The sequence below is a fragment of the Chinchilla lanigera genome, unplaced genomic scaffold (genome assembly GCF_000276665.1).
Source record: "Chinchilla lanigera isolate Chin_1 unplaced genomic scaffold, ChiLan1.0 scaffold00045, whole genome shotgun sequence".
Taxonomy (NCBI): domain Eukaryota; kingdom Metazoa; phylum Chordata; class Mammalia; order Rodentia; family Chinchillidae; genus Chinchilla; species Chinchilla lanigera.
Window position 1 is genome coordinate 5247104 of NW_004955446.1, and position 22418 is coordinate 5269521.

The following is a 22418-nucleotide window of genomic DNA, read 5'->3' on the forward strand; positions in this document are numbered from 1 at the left end:
TTATTTCATTATATATATAATAGGAAATATGATATGTATATTGCATACATATGTTGAGTTTTCATATAATAGGAACTATGCAATATTTAAGATCATGTGTCTTGATTTACTTCACTTCACTTATCATTATGGTCTCAAGGTACATGCATTTTCCCATGCATGACTCAAATTTATATTTTTTATGACAGAGTACTATCCCATTGTATGTAAATGCTTCATTTTCTTTATTCATTTATCTGTTGATAGGTACATTGGCTGATTCCAACATTTAAGTATTATGAATTGTGCTGCTATAAACATGGGTATGCGTATATTACTGTGATATGATAGCTTTTATTCTTCCCAAAAGAATAGCTGAGTCATGTGGAATTTCTATTTTAATTTTTTTGAAGAATCTTCATACTGATTTCCATAGTGGTTGTATCAGTTTACAGTCCCACCAACAATGGAGAAGTGTTTCTTTCTCCCCACAGCCTCATCGGCATTAGTTATTGGTTGCTTTCTTGACTGTAGACGTTCTATCTGGAGTGAGATGAAGTCTCAGTGTTGTTTTAATTTGCATTTCTCAAATGGCCTGAAATGTTGAATATTTTTTCATGTCATCTATTGGTCTTTTGTATTTCTTCTGTAAAGATGCCCATTTTTAATTAGGTCTTTAAATGGGGGGTATAATGTTTTAGTTCTTTATATATCTTAGATATTAGTCCTTTCTCTGAGGAATAACTAAGAATTTTTTTTCTTACTCTATAGATTCTGTATTTACTCTGGTAGGGGTTTCCTTTGATGTGCAGAAGTTTTTTGTTTTTAATTTGATGTAATACCATTTGTATTCATATTATTTTTTGTGCAACTGAAGTTTTGTTCAGAAAGCCTTTGCCTACACAAATATTTTCAAAAGTTTTACAACTTTGTCTTCCATCATATTAAACATTTCTGTTCTAATGGTTAGATCTTTGATCCATTTTTATTTTAGGTTAGTGAGAGAGATACAGGTCTAGGTTCAATTTTTGGCATGTGAATTTTCAGTTTTCCAAGCACCATTTGTTAAAGAGGCTATCTGTCCCCTAAAGAAGGGATTTGACCCTTTTGTTAAAAACAACATAGCAGTGTTTACATGGATTTGTTTCTGTATCTTTCTTATTCTAGTCCACTGATCCAGTCCACAAAAAATAATATGAATACAAATGGTATTACATCAAATTAAAAACAAAAAACTTCTGCACAGCAAAGGAAACCCCTACCAGAGTAAATACAGAATTTATAGAGTAAGAAAAAAAATTCTTAGTTATTCCTCAGAGAAAGGACTAATATCTAAGATATATAAACAACTAAAACATTATACCCCCCATTTAAAGACCTAATTAAAAATGGGCATCTTTACAGAAGAAATACAAAAGACCAATAGATGACATGAAAAAATATTTGTTTTATTCCAACACCACACTGTTTTTATCACTGTAACTTTGTAGTATAACCTGAAGAGTAGGATTTTGTTTTAAAATGTGTTTTCCCATTTGGCCCGGATTATTCATTTCTTTTTTTTTTTTTTTGGTTTTTCTCCAGTACCGGGAACCAAACTCACGACCTTGCGCTTGCCAGGCAGGCACTTTGCCGCTGAGCTAAATCCCCAGCCCAGGATTATTCATTTCTAAACGACAGTCTCTGGGCAAGATAGCTTGCCTTTTTAGAAAAAATAAGGATTTCCTTTGGGAAATGTATTCTACAGTATAGCTAGCTATTAGATAAGAGAATTACATGCATGAATTCTTTCAAAAGTGTTGCCTGTAATGTGTGCTAGTCATTTAGCTAGTTCTGGGTCAGAGTAAAAGAAGTAGAATGAATTCAGGCTCTGTTCCTCTTAGAATATATAGAAAGGAGGTACATAGGCAAATTGGTGCAAATTGAAACTTTTTGTTGTTTTTCTCATTGTATTTGTTATAGTATTAAGGACTGAATCCGGGGACTTGCATCTGTTAAACAAGAACTCTTCCACTGAGCTATGTACACAGTCCTTTCTCTTTTATTTTGGGACAGGATGTTGCTAAATTGCCCAGACTGACCTGGAAGTTGCTGTCTTCCTGATTTAGTCCCCTATGTGACTGGGATTACAAGCATGCAGCTCCACAACCAACTCAGAATTACAAACTTTGATAACACTACAGCCAAATTTTATACTGTCAGAAGAACATACATCATAGGAATACAAATCAGACTGTAGGTCAGTAGATAATGCCATTTCCAACTCTTGTGGCTGTAGACCATACTTATCTCTGTATTTCCTGGATTGCTCATTGACTTTTGGATATTATTATTTTTCTAGTATGTCAAAAAGTCATGGCTTTCTATAATTGGAATAAAAGACAGACTAGTTAAATAGCCCATCAGTGAAAAGCTCACTTCTTCAGAATCAATCTGGTTAAAGGGCCTTTTCAGCATGATTACACATTATGACCCAATGATGATAAGGTCAGTACACACAGAACCACTGGACTCATATCTATCTCCAAGTTAATTCTGTCACTATTGAAGTAGCTTCTCCTGGACATGAAATAATGGTGTACCATGCCATTATTTTCCTTCTGATAATAGTTTTTTTCTGGTTGCCTAAGACTGGGAACAAGATTTAGACTTTCATGAGTTATATGCGTTGTGCTGAATACGTAAAGGCTCCTGTAGATAATAATGAGGACATTCTTTGGGTCAAAAGCAGGAAAACTTGGGTTTTCAAACTAATCTGTATTACTAAGAAAGAGGAATGAGAGGGCTTGATAGAAAATGAATTGTTATATGAAAAAAATGTTGATACTTACCTTATGTTATATGAAGTAGGGACAAAGTTTACCATTTGATATTTCACTATTAGAATCAATAGGAGGCAGAATAAAAATCTGAACAGAGCATCAGTGGGATGGTATTCTGTTCTCAAGTCATACTTGGCTTCTCCGGTCAGTTAGAGTCTTAGATTTATAATTTATTAAATGGAGGTAATAATTTGTTTTATAATTATATGCAGGATTTGATCACAGGCTTTAGTAAAATTATGACTAAATTAAATGTAAAATGATAAGTAATTAGAAAAATTAAAGCAGAGATGAAAGCCATATGTTGTATATGCCAGATTATCTTAATTGTCAACTTGACTCCTGGGGAGGTGATGGGACCATGGGGGCAAAATACTCAGCAGCAGATTAATCCATTTCTGCTCAAAGCTGCATGTGTTGTTAGAAAATAGTGTTGAGTTCAAGGATGTGAATCAGTGGAGGCCTTCAACATATACATCTTGCTGTGCTTCCAGTTCACAATGAAGTAAGCAGATTTCCTCCACCACACCCTTCACCGTAATGTTTCTCCCTGGGAACCAGCCAACCATGAACTAAAATTTCTGAAACATAATGTACCAAAATAAACCCCTCCTCTGTCAAGTCATGGATTTGGGATATTTTTGTTTCAGCAATGAAAAACTAACACAGTGGATCATACTACAAGAATCAGTGTGGTTAAATATAATCTTAATCATACAGAAAGTAATTTCTTATTAGAGTAAAATTAAATTAAAGACACTAAGACTGCCTCATTGACAAAATGAGTAATAATTACAATAAAATTAAACAATAGATTTATAAGTGATCATAGAGGGGCCACCCATCCAGGACCCCTTCTTTCTCTGTCAGACAGAAATTGTCTTCCTTTCAATAAATTGTTTCTATGCTTAACCCCTCCAAAAAAAGTGATAAAAGACTATAGATGAAATAATGAGAGATATAGCTAATACACTAGCTAGAGAGAAGCATACAACTCTAAATGCTTTTATTGGAGAAAATACTCCAAAATAAATGGCCTAACCCTATAAAGCAATAAAAATGAAAGCAAAGTAAGTTTGAAATAAGTAGAAAAAGTAGGTAAGTGAAGACATTCACAAAAAAGAAAATGGATAGGAATAGAAAAAAAAAAAACTAAGGAACTCAAATGATAATTGAAATTGCTAAGTTGCTAAATTAATCATGAAAATAAGAGAGATGATATAACTTACCAGTGTCAGATTTGAAGAATGATATATCACCAAAGATCCTCCAGACATAAAAAGATGATAAAAGATTATTATGAAAACTTCTGTATCATCAAATTCAACCACTAAAGAAATGGAAAAATTATTGAAAAATGCAATTTACTCAAATCGACACAAAAAGAAACTACAATATAAATAAATTTATTAAAGAATGCAATTGTGAATTAATATCCCCATAGAAAACTTACGGAAGAAACGAGGTCCTTATTATGCATGTATTTACACAACAAAAAAGAGAAAAATAGATCACTCCCTACCTTGTTTGTGAGTCTAACACAACTTAATATCCTAACCAACCTTACCAAATCATTACAGAAAAGTTAAAACTAATGTTCTTCATTAAAACTAAAATCTTAGCCAGTGTCGTATTCAGTTAGTCCTCTGAATCCATGGTTTTGCAGCTGTGTATTCAATCAATGTGATAGAAATTATTTTAAAGAAAATAACTTCTGTACTGAAAAATGTAGAAGACTTTTTCTTGTCATTATTCCCTAAACAATCTAGTATAGTAACCATTTCTGTAGTATTTTCAAAGTGTTAGGTATTACAATTAATACAGGAACAGTTAGGGCTGTGGGTATACCTCAGCAGCACAAGAGCCCGGCAAGCACAAAGTTCTGAGCTTGATTCCAGGCACCAAGAAAAATAAAGGAAAAAAAGGAAAAAAATGGTCTAAAGTACACAGAAAGAGTTACATACCTCAAATGTAAATGTTGCACCATTTTCATAGGGACATAAGCACCCATGGATTTTGATGTTTGACAGAACTCCTTGAAGCAATGCCTTATGAACACTAAGGGAAAATTATATAAATAAGATTCATTTTGATCAAATAGACTTTATTCTGAGATCTAAGGTAGAATTAACTTTTAAAAATCAAGCAATGAGGGGCTGGGGATTTAGCTCAGCAGCACAGAGCCTGTCTGGCAAGCACAAGGTTGTGAGTTTGATTCCCGGTACCAGAAAAAAACCAAAAACAAACCAACAAAAATAAATAAATAAAAATCAAGCAATGAAATTGCACCACATTATGAAAGGAGAAAAATTATATGCTCATTTCTACAGAGTGAAAAAAAAAGTGAAAATGATTAGCACCCATTCATGATTAAAGTGTTCAGCAATTGGGCCAGGGATATAGCTTGGCAGCACAGCACCTGCCTGGCAAGTGCAAGGTCCTCAATTCCTGGAACAAACAAAAAAGAAAAAGAAAAAAAAAAACAAAAAACTCAGCTGTTTAGAATAAAAATTAGAAAAAAATTTTTCAAAGTTCAGCTGGTTTTGGTTTTAACTTTGACATGTAAGATGCTTTGAAATCACCATTTTATCCTAACAAGTAAAAAAGCTGAACAAAGTAAACGTCACCAAATCATTTGAGACCTGTAAAAGAAGGGAGACCACAGATCAAATGGCTGTCCCTAGAACTGGAAAGACAGAGTCATAATGTACCAGACCATAGGCCTCAAGATTGGAAAAATAAATGTCCTGTGCTTCTGGCAGAGGGAGTGAGGAAACAGACATTTTCAAATACATTCAAAATGTTTTTTAGGGCTGGGGATTTAGCTCAGCGTCAAAAGCACCTGCCTGGCAAGCTCAAGGTCATGAGTTCAGTTCCCCGTACAGGAGAAAAACCAAAAAAAAAAAAAAAAAAAAAAAGAGGCCAAAAAAAAAAGTTTTTTAAAAAGACTAACTTAAAAAAATCATTTATAATACGCTAACCTGTTGGGGTTTTTATAAGTATCTAGCCAACACTGAGAAAGAAAAATACCCAATTCAAGGCCTCTCTATCCATTGTATTATGACAAAAAATGAAAAAGCCTAAGCACTACAGCTCACTAAAAACCTGAGATCTAACTTTGGACCTAAAGAAAATGTCTGATGGACACATCACTTAACCACTACACTACTAAAGACCTATTCACCTCAGTTCTCTTACTCAATATAGCATGTTGCGCATTCTACAAGATAAAGCTATAAGTCATTCTATAAATAAAACCATAGATTGAACCATTATAGCAGCCATCAGAACCAAGCTTAGATATATGGGAGTAATGTTGAAATTAAAACTCCAAAGAATAATGCTTACTATATTAAAAACTCTTAATGGAAGGGTTAGACAACATGCATGAATAGGTGGGCAATGAAAGCACGTGAAAATTCTGAGAGTCACATGAAAATGCTAGAAATAAATAAAGCACTATAAACAAAGGGAAGAATAACTTGATGAGTGCATTAGATACAATGCCATTAAGAAAAGAATCATCAAAAAAGAAATTAGTCACTAAAATCATAAAAAGCATGGAGGAATTCTAACTGTACATTAATATACATTACTAAATTAGAAACCAATCAAAGTATTTTGGAAAAGCTGTATACTTTGTTGCATTCTGGAAAAGGCAAAACTAGGTAAATAGCAAAAAGTTCAGTGGCTGTTCATGGTTAGGAAGGAGGCAGAAATAAATAGGTAGAGTACAGGAGAATTTTAAGACAGGAGAATTTTAATATGTTTAATTAAAAATGTATTGTTTACTAAATTATAATGATAAATAATCATCATTTTATGTCTGTCCAAACCTGTAGGTTCTATGGCACCAAGAATGAACTGTAGTGTGAACCATGGATTTGGACGACAATGTTGTGCTAATGTAAATTCATTTATTGTAACATTTGGAGAAGGATATTGATAGTAGGGATGACTATATTTGTGGAACCAGAGAGTACATATGCTCTTGAACTTGCAATGGGATCACATCCTGATAAACCATCATAAGTTGAACATATCATAAATTATAATTGCATTTAGTACACTTAAACTACCAAATATACCAGCTGTTGGTTGCTTGCCTAGTAATTTTACTGCTGTGCGAGCTTGGCTTACTGCCGCAGCGCTGTATTACAAGAGGATGTAGAATTCACATATCATTAATCCAGGAAAAACACCAAAATTCAAAGTTCAAACTACTTTTTCTACAGAATACATACTGTTTCTGTACTGTTATATAGGCAAAAACTTAGAGATTGAACTTTCATGAGTCAAAGAAGGTCTATATATAGCAAATTTGTATTTTTTTACTCAATTTTCCTATAAATGTAAAACTGCTTTAAAATGATTTATGAAAGTTTTTCCAAAAAACTGAACTAATGTCATACTTTCATGAAAAACTGAAGTTTTTCTCCCTGAGATGAAGAACAAGGCAAGGATGCCAACTTTAGACATATTTATTCAACATTGCCCTATAGGTTGTTCAAGTTTCATCAAGGCAAAAAAATAAGATGAATACCCCAGTATAAAAACAACACTGTCACTATTTGAAAGTGATATGATGATATATAGGTAGGTAACTACAGGATATAGAAAGTATGCTACAATGCCTGAGGCAAACTTTTGATATTATTTTAAAATATACTACTTCTATAAAAACCACTTCAGTTAGAAAATGCTCCTCCATAATTCCATTTATATAGTCATACCACACATATAACATAATTTAAAAACCTAAACAAACAATATCAACACCCTCACATTAAAAATCACAATATATTGCTTGGAAACATTAAACCAATTTAAATAAATACAAAGACATACTATATTATTGGAAGATTCAATATTGGCGTGAAGGCAACTGTCCCTATATTAATCCTTATATTTAACCCAATCCCAATAAATTTCCCATAAATCTTTTTGCATAGTGTATGTAATTTGAAGTAATGAAGGTTATAGTTTGCCAGATCATAACCCTATATAAAGCTGTAATTATTAAGTATGTGTTGATATTGGCAACAATATTAGTTATTAGACTAATGAAAATGCTTATAAATTTAGCAGACAAGAATGGATAGATTTCTGTAAGAAACTGCAATATTTTAAGTTGAGTCAAAATATTCATTAGGGCATACTTTACAGTGCTCTACAGGGCTGTCATTAATTAATGTAAGTGATCTTCAGGGATGTTATTAATATAAAAAACCTAGGTTTTTAAAAATCAGTCTACTAATATAATTATTAGATGTATTTCTCAATACAGGTAAGAACTATCAGTTCTTTTATAACTTTTTAAAGTTATAAAGTCATTTTTTGTTTAAATGAATTCAAGAACTAACTGGAGGTATGTTATCAAAATGTTATATAGATAATCAATTTTGTATTTTAAACTTACTACATATATGTGACTCTTAACTATTTTGTAATATATATGACAGCTGTGTTCCCACAGAAGGAATCCATATTTCCACACTTTTATCATTATTAGTACTTAGGAGAGTTGACATTTGAAAGGATATTCACAATGTCATGCAATTTTTTGCATGCAGTATAAGGAAATACATTTTATTCTCTTTTAATTGGATTTATGAATGTTATGAAATAAGCCAGAAAATGATTCATCAATTAAAACCTTCAAGGATGATTATTTTAAAGAGTGAATTCACCAGCATTCATATCTGTTTAGACTATAATACTGCATCAAATATTTCTCAAGCTCATGATATTTTAATGTCCATTTTTATCTTATACATTTGACTAAAAATAAAACCCATTTCTTTCCTCCGTGTGTGTGTGTATGTGTGTGTATGTGCGTGCACCCACACATATGTGTGAGAGAGACAGAGACAGAGAGACAGAAAGTTGAAGTTTTAAAGTCTTATCTCTTTTCCCTCATCACAGTGGTTCTTTCCTTTATCTGGTTATCTGAGTAAACACCTTGAAGACAATAATATGTAATACAACTATTGTTAATTTCCTATCACCTTGTTCTGAATTTCTGTATCATTTTTATTGTTTTTGTGTTGCTTTGCTTATGTCTTTGTTTTTGTTTTTGTTTTCTCTTTAACATAAAAAAATTCTTATTTCTTATTTCTATAGATCAGCAGATGCTCAATACAGAGCCCATAGTTCTAGTATATCTATGACAAGTTCTGAAAACCTCAAGCAGAGCTTTCTTTTTTGCCCCTTCAATACCTGAGAAAAATACATCAATCAAAATTAAACTGTCTTTGTACAGCTGCTTTTTCCTTGGATGGGTTTTAGAAGCACTAACAAATCTTTAAGCCTTAAGATACATAAAATTTTGCTAATATCACCAAACCCCTGAATAAGGTATACACTTACTCTACAGTTCTTTCACATAATTTCCACATAAACTTGAATGAATAATGAACATGAAATTAGATTCTGAAAATGCATGTCAGATGTACAAATTTTTATCTATGAGGAAGAACCAAGTATATAAAGTCACTAATACAATGATTTATTGTTTCTTTAGCCATGTGAGTTATCAAATTTGAAGAGAGGAAGAGGAACTGACAAAAATCAGGACTCATTCATAGCCTCAAGCTTCAGCCTATAAGTTCTTCCTGGGTCATGCGCAAGAGGCTTTCTAGGTATGCTCCTTTGGAGACTGCTTGGAGAAGGGAATCCTCTTTGGTTCCTTGGCCACCTACTGGTTGCCAATGCCCAGGGCCTCCAACTGTACAATCATTTGCACAGTATGTTCATCCAAGTTTGTCTCAGGCTGTTCTTTGGGCTGTGCCTCTTTCTGAGGCTCCAGCTTAGTAGTGGATTTCCTGTCAGAACCAGGTTTAAGAGTGCAGGAGGGCTCAGCTCTCCAGGAGCATTCCCCCTTACTGGTGTCTGCAGAGGACAGATCCTGGGTCTTGGGCTGCAGCCAGCAGTGGCTAAGAATCTGGTCGATGTGCAACCGCTGATTGACATCTGGTTGTAGCATGCAGTAGATGAGGTCTTTGCACTCCTTGGTCAGGTGCTTATAACGTGGAAAGTAAACACGGTGCTCCTTCTGGAGACGCAACATTCTCTTGATATTGGAGTCATCATAGGGCATGGAGCCACAGACCATGATATAAAGGATCACTCCCAGGCTCCAGATGTCATACACCTTGGGTTGGTAGGGGATGCCTTGTAGCACCTCAGGGGCTGCATATGCAGCTGACCCACAGAAGGTCTTACTTAACGTCAGTTGACCGCTCTGGTCTCGTAAGCAGCATTTGGAGAAGCCGAAGTCTGACACTTTGATGTTAAAGTCCTTGTCAAGGAGGAGGTTCTCACATTTGAGGTCTCTGTGGACGATGTCCAGGTCATGGCAGTACTTGACGGCTGAGGAGAGCTGATGGAACTTCTTTCGAGCATCATCCTCTTGGAGGGCTCCCCGGGTCTTAATGAATTCAAGAAGATCACCCTGGGCCCCAAGCTCCATGACAATATAGATCTTTCCGTGTATTGTCTCAAAAATTTCATAGGTCTTGATGATGCAGCCATGGTTTAGAATAGTTAGAACTCGAAGTTCCCGGGGAAGGAATTTCTCTACAAAGTCAGTGGGTGCTCTCTTGCAGTCGATGATCTTGATAGCCACATTGATCTTTAGGCGCTCAGAGTAAGCAGATTTGACTTTGGCATAGGAGCCTTCTCCCAAACTTATTCCCAGAATGTAGCCACGTCTCCTAAGGACAACATCTTCATCCATGAATTCAGAAGTGCCCCTTGCCTCTGAAGCTGACCTCTGTGTCACTGTGAGACTTGGTCATCGAACTCAAATATATGGTAGACAGAGTCCTCTGGGTTGACTGAACCTCCTGTTCCTATCTCCTGAGAGGCCGACACTCTAGGATGGAACATTCTACACTGCCTAGCAGGTGACTTCAGAGGGTGAAGTCACAAAGGAGTAGTGCCCTAGGGGAATGAGACTCTGACATGAGCCACTGGCACTTGGAACCCTGGAAGGACTGGCAGTGGGCTGGAGCAGATTGAAGAGCAGCAGAGTGGCCTTGTGCTTGACTGAGACCTGAAGGTTTATCCATCTTTCAAAAGCAAGACCCAGGACAGTTTGTGGAGTGGCGAACTTGGTGGTCAGCTCACGGGCAGTAGTCTAGTCAGTCACATTCCTAGCAGGAAAATGAAGATAACCTCAATTTAGGACAATCTAAGCAGCCTTAATAAAGCAGCAATTTGCCAAGATGGAAGCAGGATATAGGGAACTCCAAGGATAGTACAGGTATCTGATCACAGTAGCAGATCCCTGGACTGCATGGAAAAAGCAGGTAATGCAAACAGGACTACAGAGAAGGTCACCTTGACAGAGGCAGTGACATTTGGTGGAGAGAAGAAGCCAAGTTGTAGTGACCTCAAAGACCTATGGCAGAGGGCACACCTTTCCCCTTTTCCTTCCCTTCAGCTCCCAATGCTGTGTACCCAGGAAGCTTGTGCGGAGCAAGACAAAGAAGAGCGTTGGTGAGCCAGGAAAGACAAAGACTTATGGCCCAGCTTTCACTGAAGTTTGGGAAGATAGGACTCTGCCATCTTGCTCTATGGTTTAGCTCAGTTTTTCACCTCCCTGTACTTCTGTTTCCTCACCTGAACCTTTGATGACCTGCTTCTCTTACGGTGGAAATCTTCTCTTGGTTGAGAGGCCTTGGTTATACTCCTAGAGAAGATCTGGTCAGTGTGTCATGGCTGGTTGACATCAGGCTATAGAATCAGGCTGGGAGGCAGAAAAATGGACCCAGGCCCCATGTTGAGCCCTGGCAGCTACTCCTGGGGATGATCCATGAGCCCAGAATTATCATTCTTTTTAATACTTGTGGCTCTTATCATTGGATATGTTTCTCACATCCAATTTACCTACCCCTTGACTAATTACTTAGGCATGCACAGACTGTCTACATCTATATCAGCTATATTTATATCTATATCTATATATCTATCATCTATCTGTCTATTTATCTATCTATCATCTATCTATCCATGAAGCCAAGAGAACAAAGTTCTTTTTGTTTCTTTGTCTTGTGCTTTATTTTCCTTTGGATATGTCCAGAACAATACTCTCATACTAGTAGGTTTTTTTTTTGTTTTTTTTTGTTTTTGTTTTTGTTTTTTCTCCGGTACCAGGAACCGAACTCACGACCTTGTGCTTGCCAGGCAGGCGCTTTGCCACTGAGCTAAATCCCCAGCCCCACTAGTAGGTCTTTTGATCTGGCTTTCCAAGGAAACCCGGTGATCTCCCTCTTACACTTTTTGTTTCCTTTGATTCTTGAAGCCAGATTTCATACAAACCTTCTGTATCACTTTGCTGCTATTTGCTTTCAATAATTCTGCTCTCAAAAACTTCATCATTGGCTATTTTAAATATAGTATAGTCTTCATATTAACTAGCTTTATTCAGGCAATTTAATAAAAGATAACATCACTTTTTGAAAATTATTTTAATATATTTGCCATAACTATTAGATGTGGTATTGAATAAGAAATTAACTTTATCTGACATATTTACATATTTATATTTTTATTAAACTTCCCTACAAATTGCCTCGAAATAGTTGGTCAAGTTAGGAGCCACTGATAGACTTGTTTAAGAAACTTCTTTTACATTCAGCTAATTTGGCCTTTGCTTTAATTATTTAAAAGTCCTATAAAAATTAAACTTGTTTTCAAATTCAGTTAAAGATGCATGGGAAGGAACTTAGTGAAGTCCTTTACCTTTTCTCAAAGGAGGAAATAGTAAACTTATTGTTTGTCAGTCTGCTTAATGAAGCAACATCTATTGCAGCTTACTAACATTGAGGCAAGAAGTAACCTATTTGCCACTAGTATAAACTGACTCATAGTCATTCCCGGGTCAATTTGGTTTTCCTAAGAGTATATAGAAACCATTTTGCAACTCCATTTTAGCTTCAGAAAGAATCGAAGCTGAATTGCTTATTTAATGAGCACTGCAGGCAGTAGTAGTAGCCAATGAAACAAGATTAGAGAAGCATTAAATAAACAGCAAAAGAGACAACATGAAAGTGCTGCTGTGTACCTTTGAATCATTTGGTAAAAATCATTTTTAAAATTGGTTGTGGGGGATACTAAATATTCATGGCTTCCTTCTCATTGTATGTGACAAAAAAAATTAAGGAATAAATAAGAATACAGGGATAAAATAATAGAGTGGAAGTGCTGCCAGCCTGTTAGTGCCACTTGATTCCATGTGATGTATTCTCAAACCCTGCTTATAATTACTTTTCTCTGCTTCTTTGAATGAACCAATGTAACAGTTCTAGCCATAGCGTTTTTCTTGTGTTATCATTCTTTATGACAAAAATAACTTGCATTTTTAGAACAATTAAACTTAAAAAAATTTATAGAAATATGATATGATCTTAAATTGACTTCTCTAGATACCCAGTTAGTTATTATTGGCCTTAACTAAATGATATAATTTTGCCTTAGTTACTTTTCTCCTTGTTGAGACAAAATGCTTGACAGAAAGGGAAAGGTTTATTTAGCTCACAGTCTGAGGAAGTTTCAATTCATAGTTGGGTGGCAACAAGGCAGCGTGGCTTGGCAGAGGGGCATCACAGAGAAGAGCAACTTCACAGTGGGTAGAAGGTAGCAAGACAAGAAAGGGACAACCACAGTATCTTTCTGCCCTTTGCACCTTATCCTGGCTACTCAGGGTGGGCAGCACTCACCCTTAATACCAGTGCCCTTCAGCCTGGCATCGCACCATGAGTCAATTCCAGCATCACACAATTTAGAACCAGCAACCTCTGAAAAAATCCCCACACATGACTGCCTGAGGCTTTGGGGGACATCTAAACACAAGCTATAACAAATGATATGATAAAATTTTTGATCAACCTTTGTGGACTTAAATTCTTTAAATCACTCACTGGACAATGTGTTGAGATTCTAAATTTGTGTATCTCCATTCAACAATTATTACTATGGGGCCAAAAGTTACTTTCACACATTAAGTAAGGTGTACACCTCTTGAAGTTGTGCACAGACCGCTGTATATGCACATAGGGAGAAATCATGGTTTTCCTAAGATTCTTTAAAGGATATTCAGATAAATATGGTCAAGAATCATGAATTTAAATGATAATCTTCCTGTTTTTCTTTTTTTTTAACTTGGAGGATTTGGAGATCATGCTCATAATACACTTCTATACATATCCAGCAATTCTATGTTGTAATCACTATTTTGGGGAATCGACAATAAAAATCAGGAACAATTGTATTCTGCTCTCTGGTTATTCATAATCTAATCATGAGTGCTAAAAGAAGGTGATCCATTGATTTTTCAAGGTGGCAACCTATGATTTTATTTGGTCGGTGTGCAGTTTCTGGTCAGGCTAGCAGTCTTACTATAGAAATTGGAAATTAAAATTAGTCCATGTTTCATTACTTTAACTCATTCTTTCAAGTGTCACCTGGATTACGATCGTTTCCAAGGCAATATTTTTGTTTTCTTTCTTTGCACTTCACATTGAAGTCAAGACGATCTCTTAAAAATGTTTAATCTCAAGTACTACTTTGAATCCTTAATGTCTTCTCACTGACCTTAAACACTGCCCATAATGCTTTGCAAAATTTGTTCCCTTCTTGATTTTCAAATCATATATCTTATTACTGTATTTATTTATTCTTTGACCTTGCCATTCCAAAACTACTGAGTCATTTTAGATTCTTTAAGAAAGCTATGACTCCTTATAGTCTTCACTCTAGAATGGTGGATCTCTCCCAAACAGCAGTATCAACATATTCTACAAACTCATTAGAAATATAAAACCTATTTTATATCCCTGGCCTACTGAATCAGTGACTTGTCATTTTTCTAACAAACATCTTATGTGATTCTCATGAGTTCTCGAGTTGGAGAAGCTATATTTGCAAAAGAATTCTTGCTTCATTTGCCCTGCTCGTCTTAGATCTTCTTTGAGGAATTTCTGTGAGGTTTTGAGTTATGCAAAGAATCTTCTAATCCCCACAAAGCTATTATTATTCATATGTCATATATGCCTATGGAATTCTAGACCCACAGAAAATTCTGATTCAGTTACAGTATCTAGATGGAGGACAGATGTGTGAGCATTAATATACACATGCATACTTTTCTGGGTGATATTAATAGTTCAAATTGGTAGTCACTTATATAAATGATTTTTAAAAGGGATCACGTAAAAGGCATTTGTAGGTCAGAGAATGCTTGGACTAAAGCAGGAAAGGTTTTAGTTGTTGGTTTGTCTGACTGACAATGAGGAAATGGTGTATGTGTATATTCTGAGAAATAAGAGAGATGGAAAAGTTTCAGGTAGAGAAGAAATGAGCTTGATAGATTCAGTAAAATATCTATTATGAAGTAGCAAGGGTTAAAGAACACTGTTGAAAGTCAACATATGTACAGGGCTAGAAAGGTAACAGGTAGAGCAGAAGATAAAATGTTTGCCACCAAAATTAAGTTCCAAAAACTCTCAAGTTCCTCTTCCTAGTCCTGGTCCTCCTCCACTTCTTCATTGTTTGTCTTCCTGGATTCCACCTTTCCCTGTATTAATAGAATTTCCTTACCTTTTTCATAGAGTGAAAAAACGTGTCTAGAGATATATTTTTCAGAACATCTTATAAGGCTTTCACAAATAGATTCTTAAGAGAAAAAGAGAAAGAGGAGGCAGTGAGAATAAGAAAGGGGAAGGCAGGGGAAAGAATACAAGAGAGGAGAGGAGAAAGGGGAGGGAAGGGGAAAGGAGGGGTTTCAGAGGTTACAGGGGAAAGGAAGGGGTTGAGAAGGAGAGGTGAGTGGAGAGGAGAAAAGAAAGGAAAATGACCAGGTTGTAAAGCATTGATTCAGTCTTTTGGAACAAAATACAGTTCTTATATGAGTTACAAACTTAAGAAGAAAGAGTGAAAATGACATATAGCCAGGAAAAAGACAAATAGACTAGAAAATGATTTTCAAGTATTGAACAACAAAAATATTTATCTTCTTTTCAAAAGCAAACAATGAATTAAAAGAGAATATTTTTACGTAAGTGGCAGGTAGCATAATCATCTCTAATATATGGTGTGCCTTTAGAAGATATCAATACAAAACAAGTAATTATCACCATAGGTGGTATCCTTCTAACAGGTATGAATATCATATTTAATATACAGCAAACAATCCCAAAGTTTATAAGAGTTTTATCTACTTTGCTATTTCTATTTTTTTATTCTGCTTTACTAAACTCTTCCTGTGTCAGAACACAGGCAGTTAGCTGTAGTATAATATTTGATAGGAAAATTCTTCACTTATTTTCTCCCCTTCCAAACTATGGAGATTTTTATGTTTATTTTCTTGTGTTAATGTAGGGTTTCTTTTATGTATTGAAAATCCATTTCAATTTACCTGGATAATATTTAGAATGGTGATAAATTTTAACATGAATTGTAAATAACTGGCCTGTCAACATGAGCCAGTTTATTCAAGGAGATAGATTTATTCAGCTTTGTATCCCTACATAAATTTGCATCTTACTATTGTACTTAAATACTGTATATAGTTTCTTAGGTATTTAATTTTATTTTCCTTTTTATTGGTTTTTTTAATGGCAGTGATTGATCTGTAAGAACTATAACCACAATGTAAATTTCTATTATTAACAGAACAGCTTATTGAATGGTTTTAATATTCTCATAGTATAAATAGTTCTTATAGTAATCTAATAGCTCTCAGGATTCTTCTATTGTTATAAAGTTCTGCCTTGGATAATAGGAAGCTAATTTCTCTTACATAAAGGAAAAAGGGCAGTACAGACAAGAAAATAATTCACAGTGTCTATCATACACCTCAAGTGTTTTGTCTCTAAAAACTAAATACTCCAATCTGTCCAGGATTCTGGTAAAGGGCTGCTTGTTCATTTTACAGAGCATAAGTCATTACCATTGCTATCATCAGAAGTTTATTCAATAGATAATTTCATTGTGAACAAGGCATTAGTTTGTGTTACTAGTTTACACTGTATAGTGAGCAAAGCAACTTTATTCTATCTTAAAATACATGTTAAGTATATTAAATACATGGGTGAACACATAGTTGATCTGTGTGCACTTAATACATTTTCACAGACTGAACGTGCGCAAGAGACAGCCGCCAGACTAATATCCTGAACTTAACCAGCACCACTGAAGTTCCCCAGTGCTCCTATAGCATAATCATTATTCTACCTTCTAACAGCTTCAATGTTTTGCCTGGTTTGTATTAAAAGAATGAAATACTGTCTTTTACTTTGCTGACATAAAAAGCAAACTCAACACAAAATAATAAGCTTCTGAGTACCTCAAGAAGATAATTTCACTAAATATTTGAAGATTATGACTGCTGTTACACTAAAGACACAGCTATCAGAACAAATGCTTAGTTTTAGCCAGAACTTCATGTTATGTCTGCACTTTGGACCTCAGTGTTCTTGTTAGTGACTTAGAAGTCCAATTAGCTGCTTACCTGCTCTGATGTTGAAGTAGCCTTCTTGTGCATGCAGTTAAACTCACTGGCAAATGGAGCCACGCAAAGTTGATGAAGCTTGAATATTTTTTCCAGCCAAATTAAAATTTGGGAAGATTATGAAGTGTGTATAATCACCGAGTTTTGACTGAATTTGAGATATTCATCAATCTAGAATAGTTAGTTTTAATTGCTTAATCCATTTTATACTCCAATGTGACATTTTGATGTGTTGTAAAAATTGTTCTCTATAATTTTCTGCACTTCTGGCTAGTTGAAGGAGCTGTGTGTTGGGAGCTTTTAGGGTAATCTAAGGATAAGTCCCTCTACATCCTCCACAGCAGCACTTCTGTCTCTTTGAACCCATGATGACAGTGATGTGGAGTGTTTTCATGCTGCTATGTAGTCAAGATGTTTACAGCTAAAATGACACCTGGCTGTGTTCCAGGATGCAGGATGCTGGGGTTAAATGCAGTTCTTCTGGATCTGGCCTGAGTCCAAACTACACATTTGTGGGATTTGGGCAAGTTGCTTAACCCTCTGTATATCTCAGTTGTCGTAACTGTGAAATGATCATAGAGTGATATATTGCTCACAGGGTTTTTGTTAATTTAAATTTGTTTAGATGTATAAATTTCCTAGAACAGTGTCAACCAAGTCAATATACTATGAAGGTTTGCTGTTAGTGTTTGTTCAAATCAATTGCAAACACCACTCTGAAAATAAAACAAGAAATCAAGCTATTACAGAAACTCTGGCCCTGTCTCTTTAAGGAGTGGCACTTACTGCAGAACCCTGAGTGTTGTGGTAGCATTTCTGCTATCCTCATAGGTTATACATGCTCAAATCCATGTACAGAAACTACTGTAGCCTATGCTTCTGTGCAGTGCTACATCTTTTCTCTCCTTCCCCAAATCATCACCATGTCCTCTATTCTGATACATCTTTGTATAAATCCCTGGATTCTGTATTGCTATTTGTTAGTTATTAGGAAAACGGACATTTTCTTGCACCTAAATTGGCCTTTAAATCAGCCCTGATGCATTGCCTTCATTCCATTTAAAGAAAGAGGATGGGTACTGTCTTGGTTAGTTTTCTCTTGTTGCCGGGACAAAATACCTGACACACAAAATTAAGGAAGGAAAGGTTCATTTCACTTACAGTTTGTGGAGGTTTCAGTCCATACTTGGCAGGTTACAAGGCAGAGTGGCACATGGCAGAGGGCTACAGCTTATGACGGCAGAACACAGCAAAAGCAAGAAGCACAAAAGTGAGGAGTGGGGAAGGAATGGCCTCAAGCAGCCTCTTCCTCTCCCTTACATATGCAACTATCCACCCCAGGGCGGATGTAGATCTCACACCCATAATCAGTCAAACTCTAAAAGCCTGCCCCATGACTGCATGAGGCTTTGGGGGGACACCCAGACACAAACCATAACAGGTACTCTTGGTTCCATTTAATGAAAAACTTTTTTCACCATAGATTGTTTCTCCAGGTTTTGACACTGTACAGATACCTTCTTAACTTGAGCAGGTACCATGGGTGGCAAAGTTCTGTGCCCTAATTGAGAGAAATGGTGTTGATAATGATGAGAGAGAAGAGGAAAAACAAAATGATCCAGAACCGAAGATTGAGACCTGAACCTATTGTGGCTAATTTCTTTGCTAACCTTGATGTACACACTCATTATCTCTCAACTGAGGTGGTAATACCTACCTCTTAATTGTCATAACAAAATGGAATCAAAAATTAAAGTTCTACTTCAAAAGGGTCCCTGTATATGATTAGGATAAATAATTCACAGCATACAGTTTTATAAAGATTAAATAAAATTATGTATTTTAAAGCTTTCATATAACACCTGGTTTTAGGAAAATGCTTAATGACTGGTAAAAAAAGAGTTTTATTATGATGGGGCAGGATATGTAGCTCAAATCACAATAAATAACCCAAAATTTTGTAGGGCACATCTTTCTTTAATATAATTGGTGAGGCAAATATATTTTAGGGGTTTATAGTAGTACTATGAAGTGATATTTATATTGAAATTATTGACTTCACATTAAAACAAAGTAAAAGCTATGGGTGAAATATTAAAGATTTCTGCATCCTATTTACATGCTATCTTAATATTGATAACCTATCAATCAGTGATAATATTAATAGCCTACATTTATCAGAGTTTAATGTTTGTGGATAGTTTTATAAGTATCTAAGTGTATAGGTGTATGTATATGAGTATAGAGGTGTGTATATATGTGTGTTTGTATATATATATTCCATTCTCACAAATAACCTTTTGGGCAGTCATGACAAATCTATGGAACATGTGCTACAGTGGGCTATTTGTATCACTGAAAGCCCTAAAACGTTCATCATCACTACTGTACTGCATTTATTGCCATCGTCTTCATTTTATCAATGAGATAACTGAGGGACAGGGAGAGGAGCCTGACCAATGATGTAGGACTGGAAGATTGTGAAGTTGTAAAAAAAAACACCAAGTACATGTTCTTAGCCCATGTAATGTAGTAAAGCGTTATTTTCAACTCTATTTAAAAGCTATCTGACAGCCCTAGTTCATACTTAATCTATTGTGGAGCCCAGGAAAAACTCACTTAATGGACTTATGGCCCATGTTCATGCATTGTGGGTGAAAGATGTTACCTTTATGGAGAAGATTTGGCTTTTTAATGAATGTGTCCAGTGCTAGGCATATCTAGGAACTGACTGAACTTGCTTTGTTTACAACAGAACTTAAAGAATGCTTGATCTCCATTCTATCCTAGAAAATTGGAATGATGATTCATTTAGGCCTCCTTAGATGAAGTAATGCAAAATATGAAAAATATTATGGGATCCCACACCACTATTCCAAATTGTACATACGAACAATCATTAAGTATCATATAACAGATAGTGTGTCTATAATAGCGTATGTGAACTATTAGAATTTACGTTTAGTAGTTTTAGAGCAGAAAAATTATAGTGTAGACAGTACAAAATTTATTTCAAATTGATAGCAGAATGAAGAACTTCAATGCACAGTATAGGATTTTGTCTTTGTTAGATGTCCACCTAATTCACTAAATGATCTACAATTCTACATCTTGACTTTTGTACATATGATGCTATGTAAGTTCACATCCTCCTCCCCTATCCTCTTACAAAAGAATCTGTGGTGAAGTTAAGAATCATTTATACAAGACAATAAGTGTGTATTTTGACGGATCCACTACAGGAAATGCACTTCACCCTGAAAGACTGGTAGTGAACATGTGCATGTGTTTTTTATTCTCTTTGTTATTCTTTTTTAAAAAAAAAAAAAAAACCACTGATTGAGATTCATCATTTTTGATAGATTTCAGGACCCACTAATTGGTCTTGACATACAGGTTGGAAGTACTTAGTTTAGGAAGTGTTCAAGTGACCTTTTTGTTAATAATTTTGCTTTACATTATGTTCTACAAAGTACAGGTAGCAGTCACCTACAAGCAAGAAACAAGATTCTTCCTGGAGGAATTAAGTCATTTCTATTCTGTGCCTATTACCCTGCCTCTGTATTTTCCAATAAATTCCTAGTACAATCAAACTTTCTTTTTTTAAACTCAAAATAGATGACTCAAGAATGACAAGTATAATGTTAAAGAACCTGCCTTGAAAGGCTCATTATTGAGAGCAACGCCACAAAAATAATTTACAGATTTTGTGTAATGCAAAACTTTGAAGCCTCTTGGTTCTCTCAGTGGAAATATTTTTCCTTGAATTCTAAGAACTTTAAAACAGGAGGTGGTGATATAGCTTAGTGGTAGAATGTTTACTTAGCATGAGTAATGCCATGGGTTTGATCTCCACAATTGAAAAATAAGTTTTAAAAGCAAAACCAAACTTAGAAACTCTTAAGGCACAGACAAGTGCTCTTTCCAAGCTCATGTACTACACCTGTGTGTTTACACTTCAGTGGGTTTCTGTATGAGGACAAATAGATGAGGTCAAGGTTCTAAGTTCAGTCATGATTACTCGGTTGTGTACCACTCTCTCACTTTCTCTTTTATTTCTCCAAAGTGTCTTATTTGCATGTGATTCAAAGCTGGTCTTATGAAACCTTTATGCCTAAAGGAGATCAAATTATCTTTGAATATTTTCTTCCAAATTTAATTTTTCATAATATTCTTCAATTTCTTCTGGTAAATGTCTTTGATTATTAAACATGGGACAGTATTAATAGACACTCCTCTGCCCAACAAAAACTAAAAACAATTTCCCAACATAGTATATTTAATAATTCAATCCTGCCTTATTATTTCATTTAAATTCTGCCTCTATCACACAAGATTTCACATAGCCTACAATTTGTTATAAAGTTATTTTTCCTGTTAATCTCTATTTTTACACTAATATGAAATCATATTAATTACTGAAAATATGTTTAAATATTTGATAGTACAAATGTCTTTGAAGTTCTGCATTTTCTGTTTGGTAATAGTTGTAGGGGAAAAAAACCAAATTTGCAATCTACTAATTTTTCTTAATGGAGTTTTCAATTAATTTACTCATTCACATTTGTACTCACTTTCCAACAGTTCATCAGTTATCCAGCTGAACATTTTTTTAGCAACTTCTGTATTTTTGCAGAAATAAGAAAACTAGTCAATAAAGGAAATCCATTTGTATTCCTAATTTACTAAAGTTTAATCAATAATAATGTTAAATTTTAACAAATGCTTTTCCTGCATTATATTGTTTCTATTATTGTTGACTAATGCAAAATTACTTTACATAGCTTCCAATATTGAATAAAGCATACACACCTGGAACAAATCCCACTTATGATTTATTATACATATTATGTCATGTAATTACTATTCTAATACATGTTGAGTTAATAGATCTTTACTGTTTTATGCTATTTTGGCTAGAAGGTAAGCTCTGTTTAATGTTTGTTGTACAAAACACCTACTCCTTACATCAAATATTATTAAAAATTGAATATTTCCTTCCTAAAATGGGAGCAAAGCAAGAATGTTAGCTTTAATGCTCATAACCAACCGTATGCTGGTTGTACTAACAATTGCAATATGGCAAGAAAGAGAGTAAGACC

The 22418-nt window shown here is 34.9% G+C and overlaps 1 protein-coding gene across 1 annotated transcript; it reads right to left on the bottom strand.

Moving 5' to 3' along the window:
• Positions 1-9288: 9288 nt before the first annotated feature.
• On the bottom strand, positions 9289-10693 carry LOC102024173 (testis-specific serine/threonine-protein kinase 1-like). Its single transcript, XM_005392640.2, has one exon. The coding sequence runs from the start codon at positions 10537-10539 to the stop codon at positions 9499-9501; it is 1041 nt and encodes a 346-aa protein (XP_005392697.1). The 5' UTR covers positions 10540-10693; the 3' UTR covers positions 9289-9498.
• Between the last annotated feature and the right edge of the window lie 11725 nt (positions 10694-22418).